The following is a 23713-nucleotide window of genomic DNA, read 5'->3' on the forward strand; positions in this document are numbered from 1 at the left end:
AAAGAAAGAAAGAAAGAAAGAAAGAAAGAAAGAAAGAAAGAAAGAAAGAAAGAAAGAAAGAAAGAAAGAAAGAAAGAAAGAAAGAAAGAAAGAAAAGTCTACTATAAGGAGTAATTTAACTCAAATTCCAGAAAGCTTTAAAATATGTGCTATCATCCAAATGTGGGCACCAAGCGTGTATTAAGACTGCTGCAGATTTTTGTGTTACCTGGGAGCCCCCTGCTGGGACTCTGTCATGAGAAAACCAGAAAAGAGAAGGGTTTTGTTTTGAAAGTGTGTCTCAAATGTTTCAGTTATATTTGATTATGTGATATTTGGTATATTAATGCAAACTTAAAGTTACTGAGTATTTAACTTTTCATAAGCAAATCACGAAAAAGGAGAACTCTGCATAACAGATGCATATGCTTAGTATTAKTTAAATATTTTAAATACTATTTCAAAGTATTCCTTATTTTGGGAAATGCATGAAGATGATTCAAATGACCTGTGTGCCAAATATAAAGGATCCAAATTGATGGATTATCRGTGTGGTTCTCATTAAGAATTGGGTTTATTCATTTTAACACATATTAAAAAAAAAAAAAAAAGTGCCAAACAATTCACACATTGGAACATTTCAGTGCTGCAAGAAAAGTACAATACCAGAAATATTCATTGTCTTACATGGAAGAATAGTATTTTATTGCACCATTTAACTGAAAAAATATAGAAAAGTTTTCAGGCACACAAGTTCCTCTTTAGGTCTAAACAAACCGGCAAATTTCAGGCTAAGTACATGTTAGAACAGTTGCTGTTACTCCCAGATCATCAGTATTATCTTTCCTGAAAATCTCATCTTAAATATTTTAACCCATACAGTAGGAACCACCTTCTTCATTCAGCCAGGTATGGCAATTTATAGCTCTGTGCAGTTAAACTGCCTGGGTTACAAACAGCAGCCTCTTCTACAAGTATTTTATGCCCACATCAGTTTCATTCTTCTGGTTACGAGTGATACAGGCATCAATCTTAGTTTCCAGATTAATCTTTGAGGCTGTTTTGTAAGTGTCCCTATAAGCTGGAAATGTTTTCTCAATGGCAATGGAAGTTTCTCTTTTATGAGCATTGAGGTGATGGCTGTTTGATATATATGTATGAGCTTTCACTCACCAGTGATCTTTTATTCCATTTCTAATTCCTTTTTTTCTGTTATTTCCTAATGGCAAAATGTCAGGCTTATGTTTAAGATGCCACTGAAAATATCAAAGCATTTTCTTGAAAAAATCAAAGGCCTGCATGCTCATAAGATTATAAGTAAATCTGCCTGAATACTGCAYGGCACTATTCAAGACTTTTTGCTTTCATGGGGAATAACTCAATCTTCTGCTATACTCAGTCATTTGTAGGAAATTTTATCAGTATAAGCAARTTATTTGCTAAATTGAAGAGCTATTAGCATACTCAGAGTTAGTCCCAGCCACAGCAAGAGAAGTTTAAAGATCAAAGGAAAAAAACTTATCACAGTTCTTCTCCCTGTGCCAGGTGTGCACTTATTTTCTATAAAGGTAACAATAAGTAAAATGTATATGTAAATAYTTTTTCCTTCCAAAGCAACTTTAAATTAGATGCAGTAAGAATGTATGAAACTAGTGGAAGCTGCAATATATGAACTTTAAAATATAACATTTCCAAACCTGTTTTTAAACCTTTCTCCTCTAAAGGTTTCAAACTCCAGCCTTCAATAAAAAAAAAAAAATAAGGTGTCCGTTGAAGGAAAAGAAATCTTTCTTTGATACCACTGGACACAAAACCTTAGGAATATGCTATTTAACTACTAGACATGAGAATAATAGCAAAAAAATTAAATAGGATGGAAAGTAGAAAGAGAAGAATTTCAAAACCCTAAAGGTTGGCACAATATCTTTCATACTTTTCGATATTTTTATTTGCTTATCTTGATGAAAGAATGCCCATGTAATTTATTATTACTTACAACATCAAAACAGTTCAGGAAAGAATTTCTGAACTACGAAATCAAATACAGCATAGTAGTCAAGTAGCAATGCCTTACTGTACTTCCCTCTTGTCCTGTGGGAAAAAAAAAAAAAAAAAAACACCCAAAAAAAAGGACAAGTAAAATTACCCAACTACCTCTTGGGACTCAAGAAGCTGTGCAACACAAAAAGGTTATAAAACAAMACAAAATAAGAATGAAACACCATAAACAATCTGATTCTATCTGAAAATTCCCTTTGACTACTCCAACAACATAAGTAGAAAAGTTTGTTTTATAAGCTTCAGTCTTAATTCAGTATTTTAATATGATGGTAAGGAGCATCTCTTTCATCTATGGAGATTTTTACTTGTTCTGTTCTCATGAAATAAAGGCACGATAACATTAGAAAGAATCCATTGTACTGTGCTCTTAAAGCTAAAGATAGAAGAAACAGGCACAACAGATACTGACTGTGAGGAATTGCATGTCAAGTACTTGTAGAAATCAAATGCAGATAATGTGCTTGGAGAGAACAAAAGCCTGCAGAGTCCAAGCCTGCAGAATATTAAAGACCACCGAATAGCAGAATATTCTGAGTTGGAAGAGGTCCATAATGATCATCAAAGTCCAACTCCTGGSCCTGCACAGGACAGCCCAGAGAATCACACCATATTCCTGAGAGCCCTGCCCAAATGCTTCTTGAACTCTGTCAGGCTTGGTGCTCTGAGGTTACTCAAGACAGGAGGAAAAAGGTTGAAGGTCTTATATAGGTCAAGACCAAAGCTGAGCCAGGAAACTCTCAAAAATACATAGATATCTGTCTGATACTTGAAAAGCTTAGGAAAACAAGTCTTGTCCTCATTCTGCTCATGGCTTTGGTACATAAAATGTGCCTCTTTCTTTCTTCTTTCCTTTCTTCCTTTCTTCCTTCCTTTCTTCCTTTCTTCCTTTCTTCCTTTCTTTCTTTTCATCAAGGCTTTGATCCTCTCAGCTCGAAGAACCAATGGAAGAGCCATTCCAACATTCACATAACATTCAGCATCCTCACTTTTCACCAGTCCTTGCAACCTTGCCAAATGTGCTGGCACCACCATTCAAACACAGCTAATCTTCACAATTTCAGTGAAAAATCAAAGTGTTCTGTAGCCAGCCTTTCTCTGACAGTACACTAAATGCAGTTCTTACTAATGTGCGAAAAATTAATGTGTGAAAAATATTCTGTCTTAAGAAGAAATTAGAATGGCTAGTGAATTTTGAGTTGAACCAGGCAATCCATTTATGAAACTTTTAAAACCAATGTACATGTTTTGAAATTGAAATTTAAAAAAAAAAAAAGCAAACAAAATAAGGTCTTTCAAGATATCACAGGGAAAACATTTTTACGTTTGTTTTCTAGAGAACATACAGACTTCCTTATATTGTGAAATAGTATTTTAATTCCCAAATAATGTGTTTAATTCCTGAAATCACGCTGTTTATGACAAGCCTGCATGCTCTGCTTATGAGAGRTGTTCAGCTTGCAGAGGAGTAGTGGCAGATGTTGTGCATTCAGGATGGTACTCAACTATATATCAGTCTGCTGAATCACTGGGACACACAGCACTCAATGAATATAAAAGAGCACCAAGTATCACTGTGTGAAAGTAAAGAGAAATTACRTTTTTTTATATAAAGAATATCTAAAACCAAGTAAGCCAGTATGAAGTGTCAACATTGGAGTAAGTTATTCTTCTCTAAATATAAATAAAGTTCAGCAAATAAATAGTCATATTCTACTCTAGAACCACTTACAATTTATGTACCTCATTCTTCCCCATAAGATATTTTTGGTCATTTTTAATTACAGAGCTGCTACCCACCTTGTAAAACAGCTACCACTACTGAAAGACAAACACATTGAAAATATTCTCCCCTCAAAACATCCAGTTACAAAATATTCACCCCCTACCCATTCCAAATTATCAATACTGCTTTAGTTAACAGACATTTTAGGATAAAAATATCCCATTTGCACAAATAATGATTTTCTTTTCAAAGTTGTGAGCAACTCAGATGAAATCTGCATATGACTCACCAGTGTTGGCAGTCAGGAGAAGCTGTATGCTCTAAGTACAAATGAGGGACTCACTCTCGGTGGACTCTCTCCTCTATGTTGCGCAGGCCCAGCTGGAGAACTGGGTGAAAAGGACATGCTCATATAAATAATTCACACAGAGAAGCCCACATGTGTATACATATATTATCTCCTGATCCATGGTTTAAGAAAGTCTCTCCCAGACTCTTCCCCGTTAACCATCACCATTTCCCTGCTAGAGATTACAGCTCTCTTATGGRTGCTAACAAAAGTTGCTTTGATAAACACATCCTGATCTGTTTCGGTCCCTATTAAATAGTTAATGCCTTACCCAGTTTAACTTCCAATCAACAAAAAGAGATTCACAAAGACTATTCAAGATGCTGYCACATCAGTAGCTCTGCTGGTAGATAGTCATGGATTTTAGTTTCCATGAAAGAAAAATATTACAGGATGGGAGCCTCTTCATGTAGTGCTGCTGCASCTAGGAAAGAAAATGTCTGCTTAACAAGGACAGAGAATTTTTTTCACCCAGCAAAAGTATTAATAGGAGATGTACTTGTCCAGGAGTAAATGATAGAGAAAATTGTTCTGTAAGCGACAGGACAGTATTTCCCTGAGGCAGAGGGGTACACACCATCCATAAATCAATCCATGCTCCAGATTAGAGTGTGAACTCTCAGTAAAACATGGTTCCCCAAAAAGTTACTATTTATTAATTTGCCCTGCTACTTCCAAGCGACATGTTGATCAGGTTGTGAAAGAAATGTCWTGAGGAAGTACTTGCAATAGTATGAATGACAACTCCATTGTCTCTCAGCTCATGTTTTCTAATTAAAATGCMTGTCAGGGTACCATTTTTATTTCTGTAATGTTTTAACCAGCACAGTTCACAGAGAAAAATACATCATAAGAACAACAGAAAAGCTGTACTAGAATAACAGAAACAACCTACTGACCAGGTTTATTTCAATGCTACAGTTAATCTATGCTCATTCAAAAAGTTATAAAGATTCATAGGATGTTGCAACTAGAAATTCTTTGAAGTAATATGTACTTTAAACTGGTTCACTCTCACAGAACCAGACTTCAGGCAAATGCAATGCAAACATGATTTCTTCTCTGATTTATCCTCTTTGCCCATTACAATCCACTGATAGATCATGTTTGTCAGTCAGTTTTATACACAAAAATCACATTATCATTCCTTCTGAGTCAAAGGTGTGCAAAAAAGCAATCTTATATCTTTGTTCACATTACACTGCTAGCAGAATCAATATTTTGGCAAAACAAAAAATCCTCTCACTGAAGTCCTGGTGCAAGATCTTAATTTCACTTTCAGTTCTCCAAACAAATTAGTCACCACACATGGCAGATTAGCTGCAGCAGCTCATCTTCAGATGCACTCGAGCTTCCTCACATTATATATGTCAAGACATAATTGCACTGCCAGCTTTGCTGACTGGAATTATTAGTTTTCATTTTTAACTATCTATCTGGAACAAATGAAGTGTACTTACTGTCTGGACAGAATGGGAGAACATGGGTAAAAGACCTGAGGAAAACCCTCAGAAATCAATCACACTTTCTATTAAGAACTGCTTGAGTGGCCTGTAAAGGCTTGATAATCTAAGAACTCTCTAAGTGACAAAAGCATATTTTAATGAGTATTAGATCTCAGAGTCAATTACAAACAAAACAGTATCATACTATAAGGTGCCGTTTGCTGCTGCTATTGGTTTCTTTCCTATGTGATCTATGCCATTAATAGATTTCATAGGTAAGCTCATTATAAAGAAGCATAGCCATATAACTACAGACTCAAGTGGAAGCCCTTTTTCCTTTGCCTCAGCATTTTTCTGCCTCTTACTTTTCTTCTTCTTCTGTACAGGACCCCTCTAGAAAATGTTGCCTTCCCCTCCCTCTCTGTTGCACTCTCTTAGGAGCAAGGAATGTAATTTCAAATTATTTCCAACAGAAAGTCCTAAAAATCTCGAGTCAAAATTTTCTGCAATTGCTTAGATACTAATTTCCTCTTCTGTATAGCAAAAAAGAAGTAAGCAGCAGGGCTCATTTCCCATCAGCAAAACTCCTAGCAGTTCACATCTTAAACAAACGTTTAGACTGATCAGGAATCTGTTTCCAAACCCACCCCCCCNAAAAAAAAAAAAAGCCAAAAAACACAAAAAACCCAAAAGTATGTCTAGTCCCCGTTATTTTGACCAAGCACATCCTGAAGCCTTCCAAACCAGGTTGCATGTGGAGGATGTTGYCCAGTTTCCGCTTCTGCCAAAGGAAGGGGGACTACTGAACACTTGCATGTCTTTCACATGCAGTAAGTGTGCTGGTGTCTAATTTTGTTTTATTTTGAAATAAGCAACAACAAAGCAAACAAACCAGAAGATGAAGATACCAGATGGCACTAACATCACTGCTGCCATCTATTCTCTCCTGAGCAGGTTGTTTCGGTCTGAGGAGCGTTTTGGTCATGTTATCTGCACCTTTCTTGCATTTAGTCACTTTAAGAAGATTTGTATAGAGACATTTAAAAAGTTACAGATTTATAACTTTTTTTTAAATTCAAACCAGACTGAAAACCAGTGATCTGACTTTATTTCTCTCTTGGACCTTCCTTTATGCTAAGCACTTCCCATCTGGCTCACTGCTTTTCTTTTTATTTTGCAACATACTTGCACTGTCAAACTGAATTACTATTTGCAGTAAATTTCAGCTCCAACTCTAAGGCACTTTTTATTGAAGTATCTTGTTTGCCCTGGTATGGTTATAGTCCTCTTGGGATTTATATTATAACATTTATTTTCATGGGTTTATAGCAGTGCAGTAAAAATTCTCATTGCACTGAAATTTGGCTTACAAGCATCAAATACGGAGGTGGTTTTTTAATATTTAAAGTTTACGTTGTAAAACTTTAGTTTTTTTTTTTAATTATTATTTCTTGATATTTACAAGCATCTTCATTCTTCCACCATTCATTTTCACTCTACTCTGAATTATTTCTGATGCAGTGCATTAAACTGAGAGAAGCTCTTACATTATCTTTTAAAAGTACATATCTGGCTTAAGGTTTTGATTTTAAAAGCTTCTAATCAGTCAGAGAAACAAGTTTTCTCACAGACCTTTTCTCTCACCGCCTCTGCCCATTGCCTCCTATTCCCACTGCTATGCTGGGGTTCCAGACCCTCTCCTGGCAAAAGTCAGAAGCTAGCAAGTCTATTTGTCTGCATTTGGGGTGATTTCCGCACTCCATCCCTACTTTGTGATAGTACTGTGTAACTAGCTATGTAACTGTTCTCTGAAACAGAATTCTGGCAGGTGAAAGTGAGACTATTCATCAAAGGTTTGTTTCTTTAAACAAAATAATGATGATTAATGTACTGACAATTACTTTGAGTGCCAAGGTAAATCTCCCAAGACAAATGAAATGTCATGTTCCCTTCCCCAAAATATTTTCATGCCTAGAGCACTCTAATTGAAAATTATGTAACCATTGAGACATTTGGACTTTGCACTGATGGAAGTCAGTGTTCCTGTGGGGAAAAAAAATAGGAAAAAAGTGAYCTAGAGATCCAGCAGCATGTCTTTTTAAACAACTGCTAAGCAGGACATAAAAAGCACAGTGTTCCCCTAAGCATTAAGCAACACCTGATAACATCTATTTGCATTCAGAAGAGGGGTTAAAGGTGAGAATGATGCCATCAGCTTATATTTTACAACAGAGATCAGAGTAAGGGACAGACAATTCTGCTTGAAGACACCACTTGCCTCAGGCAGTTCTTAGGCAGTATTGTCCCCACAGGTCACAACACCATTGTCACAAGGCACTGCATCTGCAAGCCTTCATCACAAATCCCATATGYTTCAAGTGCTTCAAGAGATTTCTGAACCTGCAGTACTTAAAGGGAGATCAGCAGTGATCTTTTCCAGTAAACAAYCCTTCATCATTCAAACAAGCAAAAAACAAAAGAGCAGAGGAAGGATAAACAGCAAATGGATAACAGGTTTCAAATTCACAGTCAATTCAGACAAGCAGAAGAGTATTTGACCATTGCATGGCTTTGTAGGCATGAAACAGATACAATAACTAGTGCCTGGGTTCTGTTTAAGAATCCTAACTGGAGCAAACTGAAGTGACCACAGCAGCAAGACCAGACACATGCTTGCTCCAATCAACACATCCAGTAATGGTTTCGGTTTATAAAGAGACTCTTGTGTGCTTTCTCTCCTCCATGAATGTCACACTATGCTCAGTGTCTTACCTCTGCCTGGCAGTGAATATATACCACAGGATAAGGCTCCACTGCTGAGTTAGACAGAGAACATTATTTACGAATAGAGTTTTGACTCTTCCAGGACWTCTGTCTGAGAAGAAGCTCAGCAGCTTACCAGCAATGAGCTTACCATGGCAGTTCACTGGTGGTGAATATTCCCGCTGACAAGGAAATAACTTGACAAAATTCACTGTGTGGGACTAGTGCCTTCATCAGTTCTTCATCATCATTGCTCTCYTCAGAGACGGTTCTATTTAACCATCTTTAGAGCCCAACAGTGAGCCCATCCTTTGAACTGATTCAAGAACAATAGTCAATTTAGAAAAATTCTGCCTCACTTGTCCTGACAACTGTTAAGTTTATGTGACATGGGGAAAATAGGAATGGGATAAATATCTCAGGGAAGTTACAGGTCAACATGGCAGCCCAAGCAGGCAACTCAGTAGCTTTTGGGGAGAACACATGTGAATGGAAAGAGCAATAGGAGGAGTCATGTTTTCATTAATTTATTCTTTTTCTTAACATTCTTATTTCAAGCCTATGTAGTTGATTGATTTGACACCCTGCAGATTAACTTTTCATGCCTTTCTTTTTCTTGAGARCAGACATTTGTATTTGCACCTCAGAGAAAACCAAATATTCCTCCTCTACAATTGACAAGTCTATTCACCTTCAGGAATGTTACTAGCTACACAGGGATAGACAAACTCAAGATGACTCCTCCAGGTCTCAGCACAAATCCATGGCCATTACTATGCTAGTTATTTCTTCTAATTTTTTTCAGCGGTTTATGGTGGTTTTGTTTGGCGGGGAGGGGAAAGGAGCTGCTGACCACTGGAGCTCTTTTTATCTTAAAAGCAATGTTTCAGTCCTTGAAAGACATTGCAGAATTTCACCATATGTCCTTTCCTGGCTGCAGAAATATATTAGGTCAAGACCTTGATACCCGAGGCAACCAACGTTATTGCTGATCTGCTCACATTTCATTCAAGGTTCAATGTGGGCAGCTAAATGGGCAGACTGGGAGGAGAGAAACGTGATGTCAGGGGAGGAGGAGGCTGCAGCACTGCGGGCCAGTGGGAGCTATAGCCAGAACATGCAGGCTACCCCTGAGACACCTTTCCCCTCCACCACTGTCCTTAAGCAGTGGAAGAGATGGCTTCTGGAGACAAACCTGCTTATTGCATTGAAAAAAGGTTGGCCAGTGCATGATCAGAGGCACAGTAGGTTATGATGACCAACAACTGTAGCACCACTGGCTGGGAAYTTCTGCCTAAAATAATCACAATAAAGTTCTAACAAAGTCTTGGGAGAAAGACTTGACCTAATGTTTATTTATCTGGAGTGTGTTATTCACATTCCTCTGCTTAATCCAAAATATCATAGCATCTTTATTTACACACATACATAAACATATGCATACATACMTATATAGTTATACACCTTTTTCAGAAAGTCATACCACAGGATTCCAWATTTTAAAAGCATTTTCACCTCTTTGTGAATTTTAATCAATTTTTGATATTTTTTTTCTCTACAAAAAACAAAGATGAAGGAGAGGCAAACCAAGCAAACACTGACAAGTTCAGGATATTGATAAAACACAATRGAAAGCCCATAGTCTGACCTATTTTTCCTGGCCTCATCTTTGTGTGACTAAGTAGAACAGGTCACTTTATCTGGTATTATAAAGGTGTTGGGCCCTTCTCATGTTAGATCTTGTTCTCAGCTGTGTACAGCTTTAACCCTTTGAGCTGTGTATTTCTCTTTACACACCTTCCTCAAGGTCCTTTTTATTTTGTCATGGCTATTCAACTCTGATATTTCTCTGAGCAAGATTCAAAGGAAATGTGTGTTGTACTTGCTAACCTACATCCATACAAAAGCTTTCATTGTAAACTTAAGTGTTATCTCAAAGTATGCAGTCTACAGCACTGACCTAGCAGTTGACAGCTTGTCACACTAGAGTCACAACTATATGTCTTACAGGTAAAATTGGCTAAACTATAATATTTTTTCCAGTTTTTAATAAAACAAAAGCTTTTTACGTGCTAACGTACTCATATCTAAAACTAAGGACCCAATATTGTAAATAGGATCTAATATTACTCAGGACCCAAAATTCAAATTTTCTCCCATCTTCTAATGAAATCTGTGAAGGCATTACTATTTAATCATCTATGGGGCCTTGCCAATTTTACAAGTACTCATAACTTCTTTTTTTAATAGAATTTAATAGACTTCAATGGAAATTGGGCAGACAAGCAGCACACAGACTGTTAAACACAGATTTCCCATGTACACACTACATTATATAAAATACCCAATACCACACCAATGAAAGGAGGTTGTTCCAGACACTAGAAGATGGGCATGTTCCCAGGTTCAGGGATGACATTTCTCCCAGGACAAGCACTCAGGCTGTGCTTGGAAATTTATGGTGTCAGCAGGTATGACAACCGTAAACGTTGTGCATTGCATAGACAGAAAAAAAAATTTGCAGATTAAATTTATATCTTTTTCTTCCTTCCTCTGTTCCTTCAATAACTCTCCCTACAAGACACCCCACTAAATCTTAAACATCAAGATTATTCCAGGTTCCAGAAAAATTAGGCGCATTACAGGGATATGTGTGGGTTCTKATATTGCTAGGGGACTAAGTTCCCTTATACCACTGAAGTTAAATTGACACTGATTTAATGAAAGCAATTTTTACCTAGAATACAGAAGTGTACTTCCAGCATGTACTAGTGCCCTAGCTCTGCACTGGTTAAGAGAAGCATGGTTATTCTTTATTTGATTTGAAGATTTTATTTAGCTTTTAAGGGAAAAAAATTGTCCATCTCAGTTCATATCTTCATATACATTTATAATTTCTGTTCTGTTGACTGACAGAAAAAGAACAAACATATTAAAATTTGATACCTGCCCTCCAAATGAAGGAAATATTTCATGATAGAATTTGCGTTGTTCAACTCTGATCATCTGCACATTTAGTTGTTATTGCTGTCTTTAATATTGCTTCTATCTCTTGTCCAAGAATTGAGGATCAGCTTTTTGACAGCATCTTGAAGAAATTATTTAAGTGCTGAACCATAAATCCACTTCCTGTATTCATTCTGAATTTACCTGAACTGCTCATTGATTATTTAGCTCAAAATATTAAGCTTTGCCATTTTTGCCATTTGTTCCTACAAAATCTRCTGCCCTGCAGGGAAGCCTCTGACAATATTATTTAAGGAGGTCAGTGTTGCAAATTATGGACATCAGTGGGKTTTTTTCATATAATTTTATTTTTAGTAAAAAATAATTTGGCTGTACAGTAAGAATATGATACTCAGCGAGTAAGGCATCAAAGTAAAAGCGAAGTAGTGGATCAAATAACTTAAACCCCAAGCCAAAATTTAAGAAAAAAAATCAGGTAATTTTTCWTTTATGCAAATGCTATTTATATTACCTGTTGGCAGTTCAGACTTCATTCCATCCCAGAATGTCTGAATACTGACATGAGTGAAATTAAATAGCATAATGATATGTCTCCACTAACTGCTTGTCTTCTTTGCATAATCCCATTTGTATCTAAATGAACCTAAAGAATGTGAGGACAGTAGAATAAAAGACATTGTACAAACAAAATAAATTAGCCCCAATACCTGAATTTAAAACATAAGAATGGAAAGCCTGGAAGAAACATATCCTACTTTGAGATATAAATAGTTCTGCTTCAAGTGCAGGATTAATCCTCCACTTACACATTTACAGAGCCTCGTGATATTCTGCAACTGCCACAAACTGCTTGTGCCAAGGGACTTTCAGGTCTAATCCTCTTGAACACAGATTTATTGCAGCTTTGCCCTATCTTCAGAGGATTGCATTCCCCCTCTGCCATTACACCCCAGTGTTCTGCATTTGAGTATCTTTATTTTTAAGATTCTGGGGCATGTGCAAGCCAGCGGGCACTCTCTCTACCCAGAGAGAGTGCAGCCATTAACAGGTCTGGGATTTTACTCTATTTATAATAAAATATTTGACTTTTTTTTCAACAAGACAATTACTATGATTGCATCTGGGTTTGATTTATCTGCTTGAATAAGTTTCGTGGTTATCCAGAGCATAATTCCATTAACAATTTTACAGAGCTGAACTCTATCAAGAGTGAAAAAGGTGCTTCAAAGGCAGATTTATGAACTACAGGTAATTAATGTTGCTGAATCCTGAAGCATTCCTGCAATTACAAGTAGCTATTTTCAAGAAAGMCTGAGATTCCCCATAAGCACCTCCAGCTTTAGGAGTGATCATATTGTGTTGGCAGGCTGGTGGAGAAGACAATGCAGTTGCCAGAATTGCAATGTCAAGATAAAAAATAATGTAGACTATTTAAATTTCAGATATAGAATTCATGTTATTTACTACTGCACTTTCAATTTGCATTGATGATATAAAAAATAGCTAATTGCTGTTGCTTATGTAAATTATTATAATTTGCAAATTATAAAATACACAAAACTGCAGAAATCAGTGGTACAGATACACTGCCATTAGGAACAACTTGCCACTCAAACTCTGATTATCACAAATGAGTCGTTAAGCTGATACGAAAAATTACTGTCAAATGTGTCAGCAAAAGCAGATTTAATATAAATTTGTGAAAGTACAACTTCACAAAGTGCTGTGCAAAGTTTTACTCTGTAACTTGCTACATAGATGGAGCATACAAATGAAAATTGGGTTAGAAACAGTTTAGAATGATTAACACAAAGACCAGGAGCACAAAAGTGTAAGGGTGCAGAAGAGTGTTCATGACTCCTGTTGAGTCACGAGGTTCAGAGAGAGCCCCCTTGCTTTCTAAACTCCTGAGAGCCTAGGAGAGGCTGAGTCCAATCTCAGTCCCATGCAGTTTAGTCTAAAGTATTTAGCAGCATTTAATGATTAACTAATTTAACATCTATGAAAGGATTCAGTAGTATTTACTACAGCTACAGCAGTGACTTAATTATAGATCCAAGTTGGCAACGTTCACGCTATACTTGTGTTTCAATCACTTCGCACACACGAACATGTACAGACACAATGGCAGTGTCTATATAAATTTACAAAGATAAACCTGTTAAAAATTTCCCTCAATTCCAACGAAATACTAATGTCAAATGCCTTGTCATTTATCTATGGGTGAGACTTGGAGCCTTGAGGAGGCAGTGGAGGTGTYAGTCCAGGTCCCACCATGAGTTTTCAGTGACAGTCCTGCAGGTGTAGCGAAGCTCTGAGTACCCCTCTAAGAGAGAGTGGCTGCATCCACTGCAGCCCCGAATTGCTCAAAGGGCCTCTCTTAGAACAGCTGCTTAGGGGGTCATAAAATGCTTGGCTTTACTCATTATTCAATTGAAATTTACTCATCATTCAATTGATTTGAAACTCATTGAGTTTCAATTCTGGCTGTAATCCAAGCTGGTAATTACTGGAGTTCTTAAAACGTTCAGGAACAATGGTACTGTTCCACTCAGGCTACAGTTCAGGCAAATAATTTTACAAGGCTGTCAGAGGATGATTGATTATCTCTTGTTCCCCTCCTTGGTGAGGCAACAGAAGTCCCTGTGTACAGACAGTGCCATCCCCAYCTTAGCCATGCAAAAGTTTCTGGCACAGTCAAGTCACACTTCACCACCCAACTCATTGTCCAAAAGCCGAGGCYTAAAGGGAGCTCCTGAGATCACAGAACAGCCCAAGGAGGGAGCAGGAGGTGGTTTAGAAAATACTCGGGTTGATAGAGGTGAACTAAATTGCCATAAAGACCCATTTATTAATTGGGAACAGAACATTTCCCTATGAAACCTTCATTAAAAAGCATTTAACTGTGACTAATGTTACTATATTGTTATGTGTGATCTTAAGCATTATTAAGCAGGTGTCTGGCAAATGAGTGCTGCGTATCTTCTCAGTGCCTGTCAGTAAGGTATWAGTGGTACATGGCTAATCTAAATGAGATCCTGCTGCAGCTGAAACCCTGGACCTTTTTTAGGACAAATACAAACCTGTTAAGGCACATGCATTTCTGCTGAATGAGACAAAATTGGCTTGAAAAAAAGTATAAATGTACCTTTTTCATGGTACTTTACACAGTATTCCAGAGCAGTTTTGTGGACTGGTTCTCATTACAGCCCCTGCTAGATGTTTCTTATACTAGATATGACAGATGGATTTTGTAGACTTRGGAAATTTTGAAGCATGTCACACTAATAAAGTATGTGGCATTTTTTTCCCTTTTAAATTCTGTCAGTTCTGTGACAGCAAGGATTATCACCCCAATACAGCATGTAAGTGTGCTTGACTTTGAGCACATCAAAAGTAAAATCTCAAGATGTGTTCCTCTGGAATTCATTAACATGGAACTGGAACAACAGGACCAAATCCAGATCAAGAAAAGAGGTTATCTGCCTTTGGTAGAAATCACTGGAGAGAGAAGGAGAGAGACCAATAAAATTACAAGCCAAGTTTGCCCATTCACAACTTCAAAAGTTTTATAAGCATTCAAGAGCCCATCTACCACCAAAAAATTAAAAAAAAAAAAAAAAAAAAAAAAAAAAAAAAAAAAAAAAAAAAAAAAAAAAAAGCAAATGAAGGTGATAACTCCCTTTTGTGAGTTTGAAAACATTGATATTGATATAATTGTCTTTCTCAAAGGGACCTTTAAAAGAAGCTGAAACTTGGCTCCCATCCTCATGAAGTCATTTAACTTTCCTCCCAGTCACAGGCTTATCAGAAACTATTTTTCAGATGCTCTGTGATTTGTGGTCTAACAAAGGGAGAGGAACTGCAGGAGAGAATACCTTTAGGGATCAAATATCAACTCAYGCACCCTCTAGCAGGAGCAAGGGTCTGAAATATCCAGCCTGCAATCACTGTTCTCTCAATGTTCATCAAGTGACCACCATACAATTTTATATTTCAGTAGCATTTTATTGCCTTGTGCCATTTTTAAGAGTGATGTACAATTMGCATAGTTAATGATTAACTGATTATGAAACCATAAAAATAATGAATAAGATAATACCAGCTATTCCATAGTATGAATGAAAATGCACATACCTATCCAATAAAATTAAAACAGCAGTAAGTGACAACAAAATGGAAAAAGAAAGCTTCAGCAGTACAAGTTGTAAATAAATTTGCCAAACTATTTCAAGATGTCTGAATTAAAAGCATTAAAAATTTCAATTAGAAATCTTACTGAATGTTCTTTAAAACACTGTACACTTTAGCACATAAACTTTTGTGTCAAAATCCTTCTCCACAATATTCAGCATATGGTCTCATGCTTTATGCTGCAATCAGTATACTGTGCTGCATAAATTAATCATGCTTTACAAGCTCTATAAAGATTGCATGCCAGGAATCCAAGTGCATACCATTCTGTACTTAAACAAACAGAAAACCCATTATAGAAAATCTTGCCATCTCAAACAAGTAAAATATGGTTTCAAGTCTCATTTTTTTTTCACCCTCCTCTTACAGGATCACAACAACAGCTGCTTGCATGATGGATCTACGCAGATATCCTCTGGATGAACAAAACTGCACACTAGAAATTGAAAGTTGTAAGTTACTGGAGGGAAAGGGTTGGCCAAATGACAGCTGAGAATTGAGCATTTACAGGTTAGGCAAAACAGGAGCAACTTGTTCAAATACTATCTGTCCAGCAAGTTTGCACACTGAACATACTAAATGTATTTCTGTAATACATAAGACAAAATATGTTTCATTCACAGTATTGGTTGATCCAAGCTGTTGATGTCTTTCAAAATCTGTTGTCAAGGAAGGGAGGAGAGATTATTTTTTGTAGAKTGGCTCAGAGGATAGCAATCAAGCACTGTCCATCTTCAGCACCTAATCACTGCTGAACCTGGATTAATTACTTCACCTTGGCACATTCATCTCTAACATCAAGATTGACATCTTGGATTGATCAATTGCTGTTACCAAATCATTTGGAGGTTATAAAAGGAAACAACTTGATCCTTCAGCACGAAGGTTAATGAGAGCTTTGTCATTGTCTTCCATGAGCATAGGAACAARGCATGCACTTACCAATTTTTATTATTAACCTCGTCTCTATATGTTTTATGATCCTGGCTTTTAGAGAAGTGCCTGTGAAGGTTTTGAAAAGAATCTTTACTATGCTGGCCATTGTAGCTTCCCTTTCCAGGGCTTCCCGTCATGCTAATGATCTCCCCAGTCACTTTTTGCTAGCTCAAAACTCAGTCCAAGAGTTTTGAGCTTTACAGGACCTTTAGAAGTTAGACCTTTAGACCTTTAGACCTTTACCACCACTTTACAGGACCTAAGAAGTTGCTTGTTTAATTGCATGGTTGTTATTCCATACTTGGGTGTTGCAATCCCCTAAATTTTTTAGCACAAAACAATTTCCTTGATGCTGCTTGCTGCTGCTTGGCTCATCTTCTGGCTTAAATTTATTAAAGCATGTAATGGATGCTTTTGGAGAATGGGTCATATCTTGATTTTCAAAATAAAGTGCATAACACTTYTCCTCAACCACTTTTCTACCTAATTAGCAGAGGAAATGGATATATGTAAACACCACAGCAACCAAAATGGGGTGATGGTAATGAAGTTGTCTTCATCTTGAACTCATACATTAGTTTATTGGTTGTCTTCATCTCRAACTCATACATTAGTTTATTGGTTGGGAGGTAGTTGATTTATTTCCCCAGCTCAATCAAGACTGAAGATGATGAAAGTACATAAGCATTTATCAGGTAGCAGCCCATAATAAAAATAAAGAAACTTTACTAGTTTATACCTCTTTTTTTGCATGCTTTCACATAAGCGAAGYTTTGTAGGGATGAATGTTCAGTGAGAATGGACTTAGTACTACCACTGAGACCCCATTGTGAATCAAAATTAGCATCAAATGGAATAAGCAATTAAAATGCTAACCTAATCAGGGATGAGAGGATACCATATCGCTCATGTGGCCAGTCACACATGCCCAAAAGAAAATTGCTTTTCAGACCTTTGGAACACTTGTATAAATAATTCATGTCTCCAGAGATACATATGTTGATATGTTAAGACTTGTTGAGCTGATTACAACTTGCAACTGGTCAAATTTGGAGAGTGAATTCCTTCTCATGAGTATTTATGTCAGTTCAGCTAACAACTGAATGATTTTCCAAAAGCACATATGTGCTTACCTGCTACTGGAAGCCCACGAGCAGTAGATGTGTCAGAGGCACTGGTGTTTCCAGCAATTCTCCACCTAAAATACACCTCCTAATGCACCACATTCATCTCTTCTAAAACTTTTGAAAATTATTGATCTTACTTGGAAGAATATCATTCTGAAGCACAWGCTGCCTGCTTCTTTCTGAGGCATTTGAGTACAAGTAAGCCATTTRCCCAGAGAACTCTGCACTTAGAAGTACCCACTAATGCCCCAGAAAGTAATGAGGGGGAGGAACGGAGAGGGTGAATAAAGAGATGATAACCATGACCATGGTTTCTCTGCAYGTGCCATGTGTATTGGGCACGTGGCATTTTTTTCCATGACAGAAGCAGTTTACAAGACTCCCACCCTCAAGCTCTTCTTCCAGCTYCTACCTCACCCTTCCACTATTGTACTTCTGTGTCTGTTGTGCCAGGATACAAATGGTCACAGAGCTAGGATGAAAATAAAACTGGTAACATGTTTTTGGTTAAAAACATCCCTTGATAGAATGGCTTATCCACCTGAATCTGGGGACAGACAGGAATTAAATAAACCCCAGGACAGAWCTGTCCCTTAAATGAGAGGACCAGGGAAGGTGGTGCTATAATCACTAAGAAAGTCTGTAAATCACTAAGCAAGTCTGTGCAATAGCAGGCAGCATTTCTCACCACTACACAGATACTGTGCAATATGTGCACTGTCAAACCATTTTCAAAGCACTGGAAAGTGCCTTTGGTCATTTTTGTACTGTGCACAGTTAAATGGTTTAACCCGTGTGGCACCAKGTTCCAGAGCAGTGCTGTTTAGTGTGAGAGCTGTAGGATTTCCTGCATTCCTAAAGGCTGGCAGGCACGTGGCTCCTCAGCAAGTCCCAGGGTGCTTCCCTATTTCTAAAACAAGCAAGCTGGAGATACATTTTCTCCTCCAAAAGCCAAATACTGAGCACTCCCCAGTGCATCCACAAGAGCTGTGCAGCTGTGCAGCAGTGCCACAGAGCTCCAATGCTGAAGCACACACAACCTGGCTCTCTTTGAGCRTGTTTTTAAGGGTGACTTATTCCTGCTGCAGAAGGACCATGTACCAGAGGAACCAGCAAATCCCACAGGTTAATTTAYCAAAGAATAGATTAGCATCACACTACTTGTGATCAGAAAGGCAGTGAGTCATTTCACCTCACAGGGATCGTGTGGTAATTAGCCAAAGACAGTCCCTGAAAATCTAAAGTGATAAGAATTGTTCCTTAAAAATGCTTAACAGTGAGTAATTCCAGGCACTGCAAAGAGCAGAGGAACAGCTGTGTGACACAGAAATGGAAAAGAGCACAAGGAATCAAACRCTGCACTATTATCAAACATCTCCAGCAGCACAGCAAAAGCACAGATAATGCATGCCTATATTGAGGCAGCAGATTATTTTCATTTAAAAATTCTATTTCCAGCTTTCCTGAAGTTATCTTACAGGACTGAAGAAGCTATGTATGCATGGCTGACAATGAGAGAAATGTATTTGTTTAGAAGGAGAGCATTTTGGCTGCACGTGTTTCTTCACACATTTTACAYAGCTTTGCCCAACCAGTTCACCTTATTCCAAATTCTGCAGTGGAAGACTGGGAGACTATATCAGACGTTTTACACCTATTCCAGTGTCTAATACCATGATGGCCACTGCAAACTTCTGTGTACAGAATCAAGGGATTTTATAACTAGAACTGCTTCATCAGCGGAGCTGGGATCTGTAACAATCCATTTCTCACAGATTAGCATATACTGGGAAAGAGGAGACTTAATACTTGGCTGGAGGTTACACAGACTGCTTGGCACTCTCACATGAGTTCTGATGGATGTCAGCTTGGCAATTTAAGATGTTAAATCCCCCAGCTGTTAGTTCTGCTGTATCAAGTAGCCTTTGGCAAGGGCYACAACTGCTATGGCAGTTCAGAACCGAGTGCCTTGGCACAAGTCYAGTGTCCCTGGCAGCAGCCACAACAGGCTCTGGACTGGCAGAGGTGCAGACACATTTCAGCTGATAAAGGAGCAAGCGGAAGGAGAAGGCAAACAACCAGGGACAGGAGCATCAAAATGCTACAATTATATCACCCAGAGATTGTCTGTCAGAGCCTCCTGACGGCACGCAGCTGCCTCACTTTAGCATCCTCCTGCTGACCTCCATGGTCTACCTAGAAGACAGAATACTGTTATTACTCTAATACTCTGGTCCTCTGAGGTGTCCAGTGTCACAGTCAGTATGACCTTGTGGACAAAGCTTGCACCTGGCTTTCACTCATCAGAAAAAGATGTGTGCTGACAGCATCACTCYGACAATGAATTAAATCCCTGTTTGGGGTTTTACAGCATCTCGCAAACTTCAGTGAAATGTGACAGGAGAGAGAAGGCCCAGCTGGGCTCCAGTTTGGCAAAGTTACTTACTAATTGTCAAGCTACTATGTGTTTCACAAGAGGTCTGAGCTGATTATCAAAACCATCCCTTTGGACWCAAAAATCTGTGTCTCTATGACAACAGTAATGCTGCAGCATGATTCAGGGATCATCACTGCGACACTGAACCATGCATTAGCCTTGTCAGCTGCACCCTTAGAAACCACTTTTCTGGGTGAGCTGAACAAGCCCACAGAAACCTGAACAGAGATACTTGGGGAAAAGAGRAAGATTTGTTCMGTTGGCTACAGTATAAAAAATGGCAATTCGGTTTTGATTCCACTGTTTTTRTGGCTGTCTCTTCATATGGAAATAGATCTAACACTAAATACTTCCATATTTCTATGAAAGCRCAGCCAACTTAGAGTGATATTATGGTCAATCAATAAACTGCCCCACTTGAGTCTCTACATAGTTTGTTGCCAGAAAAAAAAAGCAACAACTGAGTTCATACCTAAGCATTCATTATCACCTTTGTTGGCACAGAGCCGGCTGACAGAATGAGATTTGAACAGATTTATCACAGCTCTCTGCTTGAGACAAGATTGCATTGATCCAGGATATGACTGCATTTGAACTACCAAACGAATAGGAATATTTTTTTAGAGATGAAAACCTGTCTTAAATCCAACTTTCCCATACATCTTTGCCTTTGCCTATCTGCAGGCACTAGATATCTAGTAATTTATTCATGCCTGGCAATAAAAATTCACTAATGAATATTGCTGTTCTGGTACCTGAGGCAGCAAGAGCTTTGAGATGGATCCACTTATGTATTTTCCCTAAAGTATCCAAAACCACTAAAAGGGCATCTGGTCTCATCCTGCTTCTCACCAAGCATATCAAATTGCTTCCACAGAAAGCATAATTTCTCCCTTCTTCAAGGATCTTGTTGCTCAGAGTATTCTGAAAGATTGCAAGGCCCCTTCCCAATTAAAGAAAGAGGCTTTAAGGATGATGAAACCAATGCCTTTTTTAAGATCTTCTGATGTTCCTAAAGAGGGCAGCCCCCCTACCAGTTGCTCAGGTTTTGCCATGAAAACTAAGAGCTTCTCTCACTCACCCTCCTGCCAGACTGCCCCAGCTCTCCCATGAGACCTGCCAGCCATAAAGCCAATCTCTGGAATGTGTTGTTTCCCATGGGCCCTGTGAACGCAGGGGGGAAAAAATCTCATTTTCTCCGCTTTGACTTATCTCTGGCTTTTACAGCATAGCACAGGGAATAAAAACTCTCTTCTGCTTCTGGCCAATTCCTTTAACTGCTCTAAAATGCGTACCCAACCTTAAATTTCTTTCAAACTTGGTGGACTAAGGAGAGAGAGAGAGAGGTTCCAAAACTCAGATCACTCAAACAGTGCATCTTTCTGAGATGYGATGCAATGCCAAAGTCAGAAGGATTCCTGCCTGCCCATCTTGCCTGAATCTGCCAGCTGTAAGTGACAGGATGTTCTTAACACGTCCTTGGCAGTATTCACAGTTCATCGGTGTGCAGCTGGGTCTCCAGCCATGTCTGCTGTGCTCCCAATGCTCCCTGTGCTGTGACATGCACAAAACACTGATTCCACAAGGACTCTGCCCCTGGATCAAATGCCATATTTGAGCTCYCACGAAGTCTAACTAAAGCATAGGCAACAGCAGGACACAGAAAAGCACACTTTGTCACAGCACACTCATAAAACAAGCAAGACAGTGGCAAACAAAACACCCCAGCAAGAGCAGGAATGGAGATCAGCACATAACGCTGCCGAGTTTATCCCACATACTGCCCACTGGGATAGCAAAGTGACTACTCTCTGGGCAACATATTTTGCAATTTGAAACTCACTTTATAATTTCTTAAAACRTTCAAAAATTAGACCCTAGGTTACTCCATATACCCTATGCAGAAAACACACTGAGCTTGTATCATTGCGAGTACACTCTCAGAAGGATTGCCCGTGGAGACTCCACATGCACAAAACAATCTGGAGATCCACATTAACTTCTGACACGCCAWCCTTCTGAGCCACAGAGAACATGCTGGCAGCAGAACAAGAGAGGTTTTAAAGTTATACCATGAGCATCCACAGCAGCAGATTTAAACATCACAGGAACAGAAAGACTAGCACAGAGCTGTGAAGCTGAGCAAGTTGTTTTTTAGATAGTCTGAGCAGCAGATTCGCAAATAGCTTGTTGATATTGAAACTGAGAAATTAGCCAAGTAGGACTGCATGTTTCCTTTTTTTCCACATCAGAATTTAAAATGTATTTTTGGCTCAGTTTATGTCATTCCTTACCACTCATCTTTTAAGTCAGCCACTGAGCTAAAATAATTCWTTTTTCACAGCACGCTAGTGTTAAGCCACAGTGACTGCTCTGTTTCCACACTTTGGAAAGATTTCTTTCCCCAGAGGACTATAAATCAGTTATGTTACTTTCACAATGTATTTTTACACTGCACACAAATTTACAAGTTACTGTGATGCTGATAGTTTAGTCTATATTACTTTCCCTTTTTATTTTYAAAAAGATGGATAGCTTGTCTTTATATAGGTGCTGAGACTTTACTAGCAAATATTTTACATTCAACAATTCCAGTACATGAACATAAGAAATTAGCAAAGCCTGSTATATCTTAAGCACTTTTCTACTGCACACAGGGGAATGCAGAGTTATTTTCACCAATTGCTCTTCTCATTTAATGTCACCTCAGCAACCTCAGAGGTACCAATATGGGAACCRGGGTATCCCCTGGTGACCACAGAGGCCAGGAAAGCTGGAGCTGAGCCACTTCCCAGCACAGCCTTATCAAGTCTCAGTCTTCAGCCTCTGAGACCCCACAGGCCATGGGTGCAACAAAAGGAAAAGCTTAGCTTGCTTTAAAAAATAAAAATTAAGGATTCATTTAGAGGAGGGGCTGACTTCTCTGGAAGCAGCTGTGCACTTAGATGARTCTGTATTTCTGTACTCAGAGCTGAAAGAAAAGTAATCTCTTCACCTGGTCATATCACAGTCTTGGAAGTGCTGGTATACTGTGCTTTGAGGCAGTACAATTGTCCTAGAATGTTCCAGTCATAAGTATAGTTTGTTTATTTCATTGTCTTTTGCCATGGTGTGAATTGCTGTATAAAAGCCAACAAAACCCAKAAAGAACTGGAAAATTCTGGTACTCATGGATCTGCTTCAATTTGTGAAAATGAAGCCTTGCCACCAATGCATGTAGATTTACCGATATTATAAATTTTGATAAATTATCTACTCAGTGCCTATCCAGTCTCTGTCTTGATCTGTATTTATGGCTTCTTTACCCTGCAGTAATACAAATAACAAAACACAATGCCTTAAATCTCAGTGTGGGCAGACAGCTTATCTGGCCTGGGAAAATATTAATATGAAGTAGTTTTATTAAGTGGGCAGTATACTCACATGCAAGTCCTCCAGCCCTCAGGAAACTACTCTGCAGAACAGTGAACAGAATTGAGCCCTTCAGATAAAAGTCTTAATGCTTCCTCCATCAGCTTTCTGCTACCACTTCTGACAGCTTKACTTATTTATTCACCTTCCTCACAAACTTATAGTAATAAGCATTTAAGTGCCAGAGTAGACTGTACTAAGAGGCATAGGTTGTTATGAGGAAACTACAGTGTGTGGAAAAATTCAAGAAGAAAACATGGAGCATTTCAGTTTTGCTTCAAGACTTCATACTGATAACATTTTTCATTTAATTTATCTTTT

General features: G+C 38.3%; 1 protein-coding gene across 1 annotated transcript in view; it reads left to right on the forward strand.

Annotated features, from left to right (window-relative positions):
- Positions 1-23713, forward strand: part of GABRB1 (gamma-aminobutyric acid type A receptor subunit beta1) — a 115877-nt gene that overhangs the window by 72780 nt on the left and 19384 nt on the right. The window contains exon 5 of the mRNA XM_057366746.1: positions 15851-15933. Within this exon, the coding sequence (XP_057222729.1) occupies positions 15851-15933 (83 nt within the window). The remainder of the gene's footprint in view (positions 1-15850; positions 15934-23713) is intronic.

The sequence above is a fragment of the Malurus melanocephalus genome, unplaced genomic scaffold (assembly GCF_030028575.1).
Source record: "Malurus melanocephalus ecotype Western Australia unplaced genomic scaffold, MMel_1.1 scaffold_71, whole genome shotgun sequence".
NCBI classification, from domain to species: domain Eukaryota; kingdom Metazoa; phylum Chordata; class Aves; order Passeriformes; family Maluridae; genus Malurus; species Malurus melanocephalus.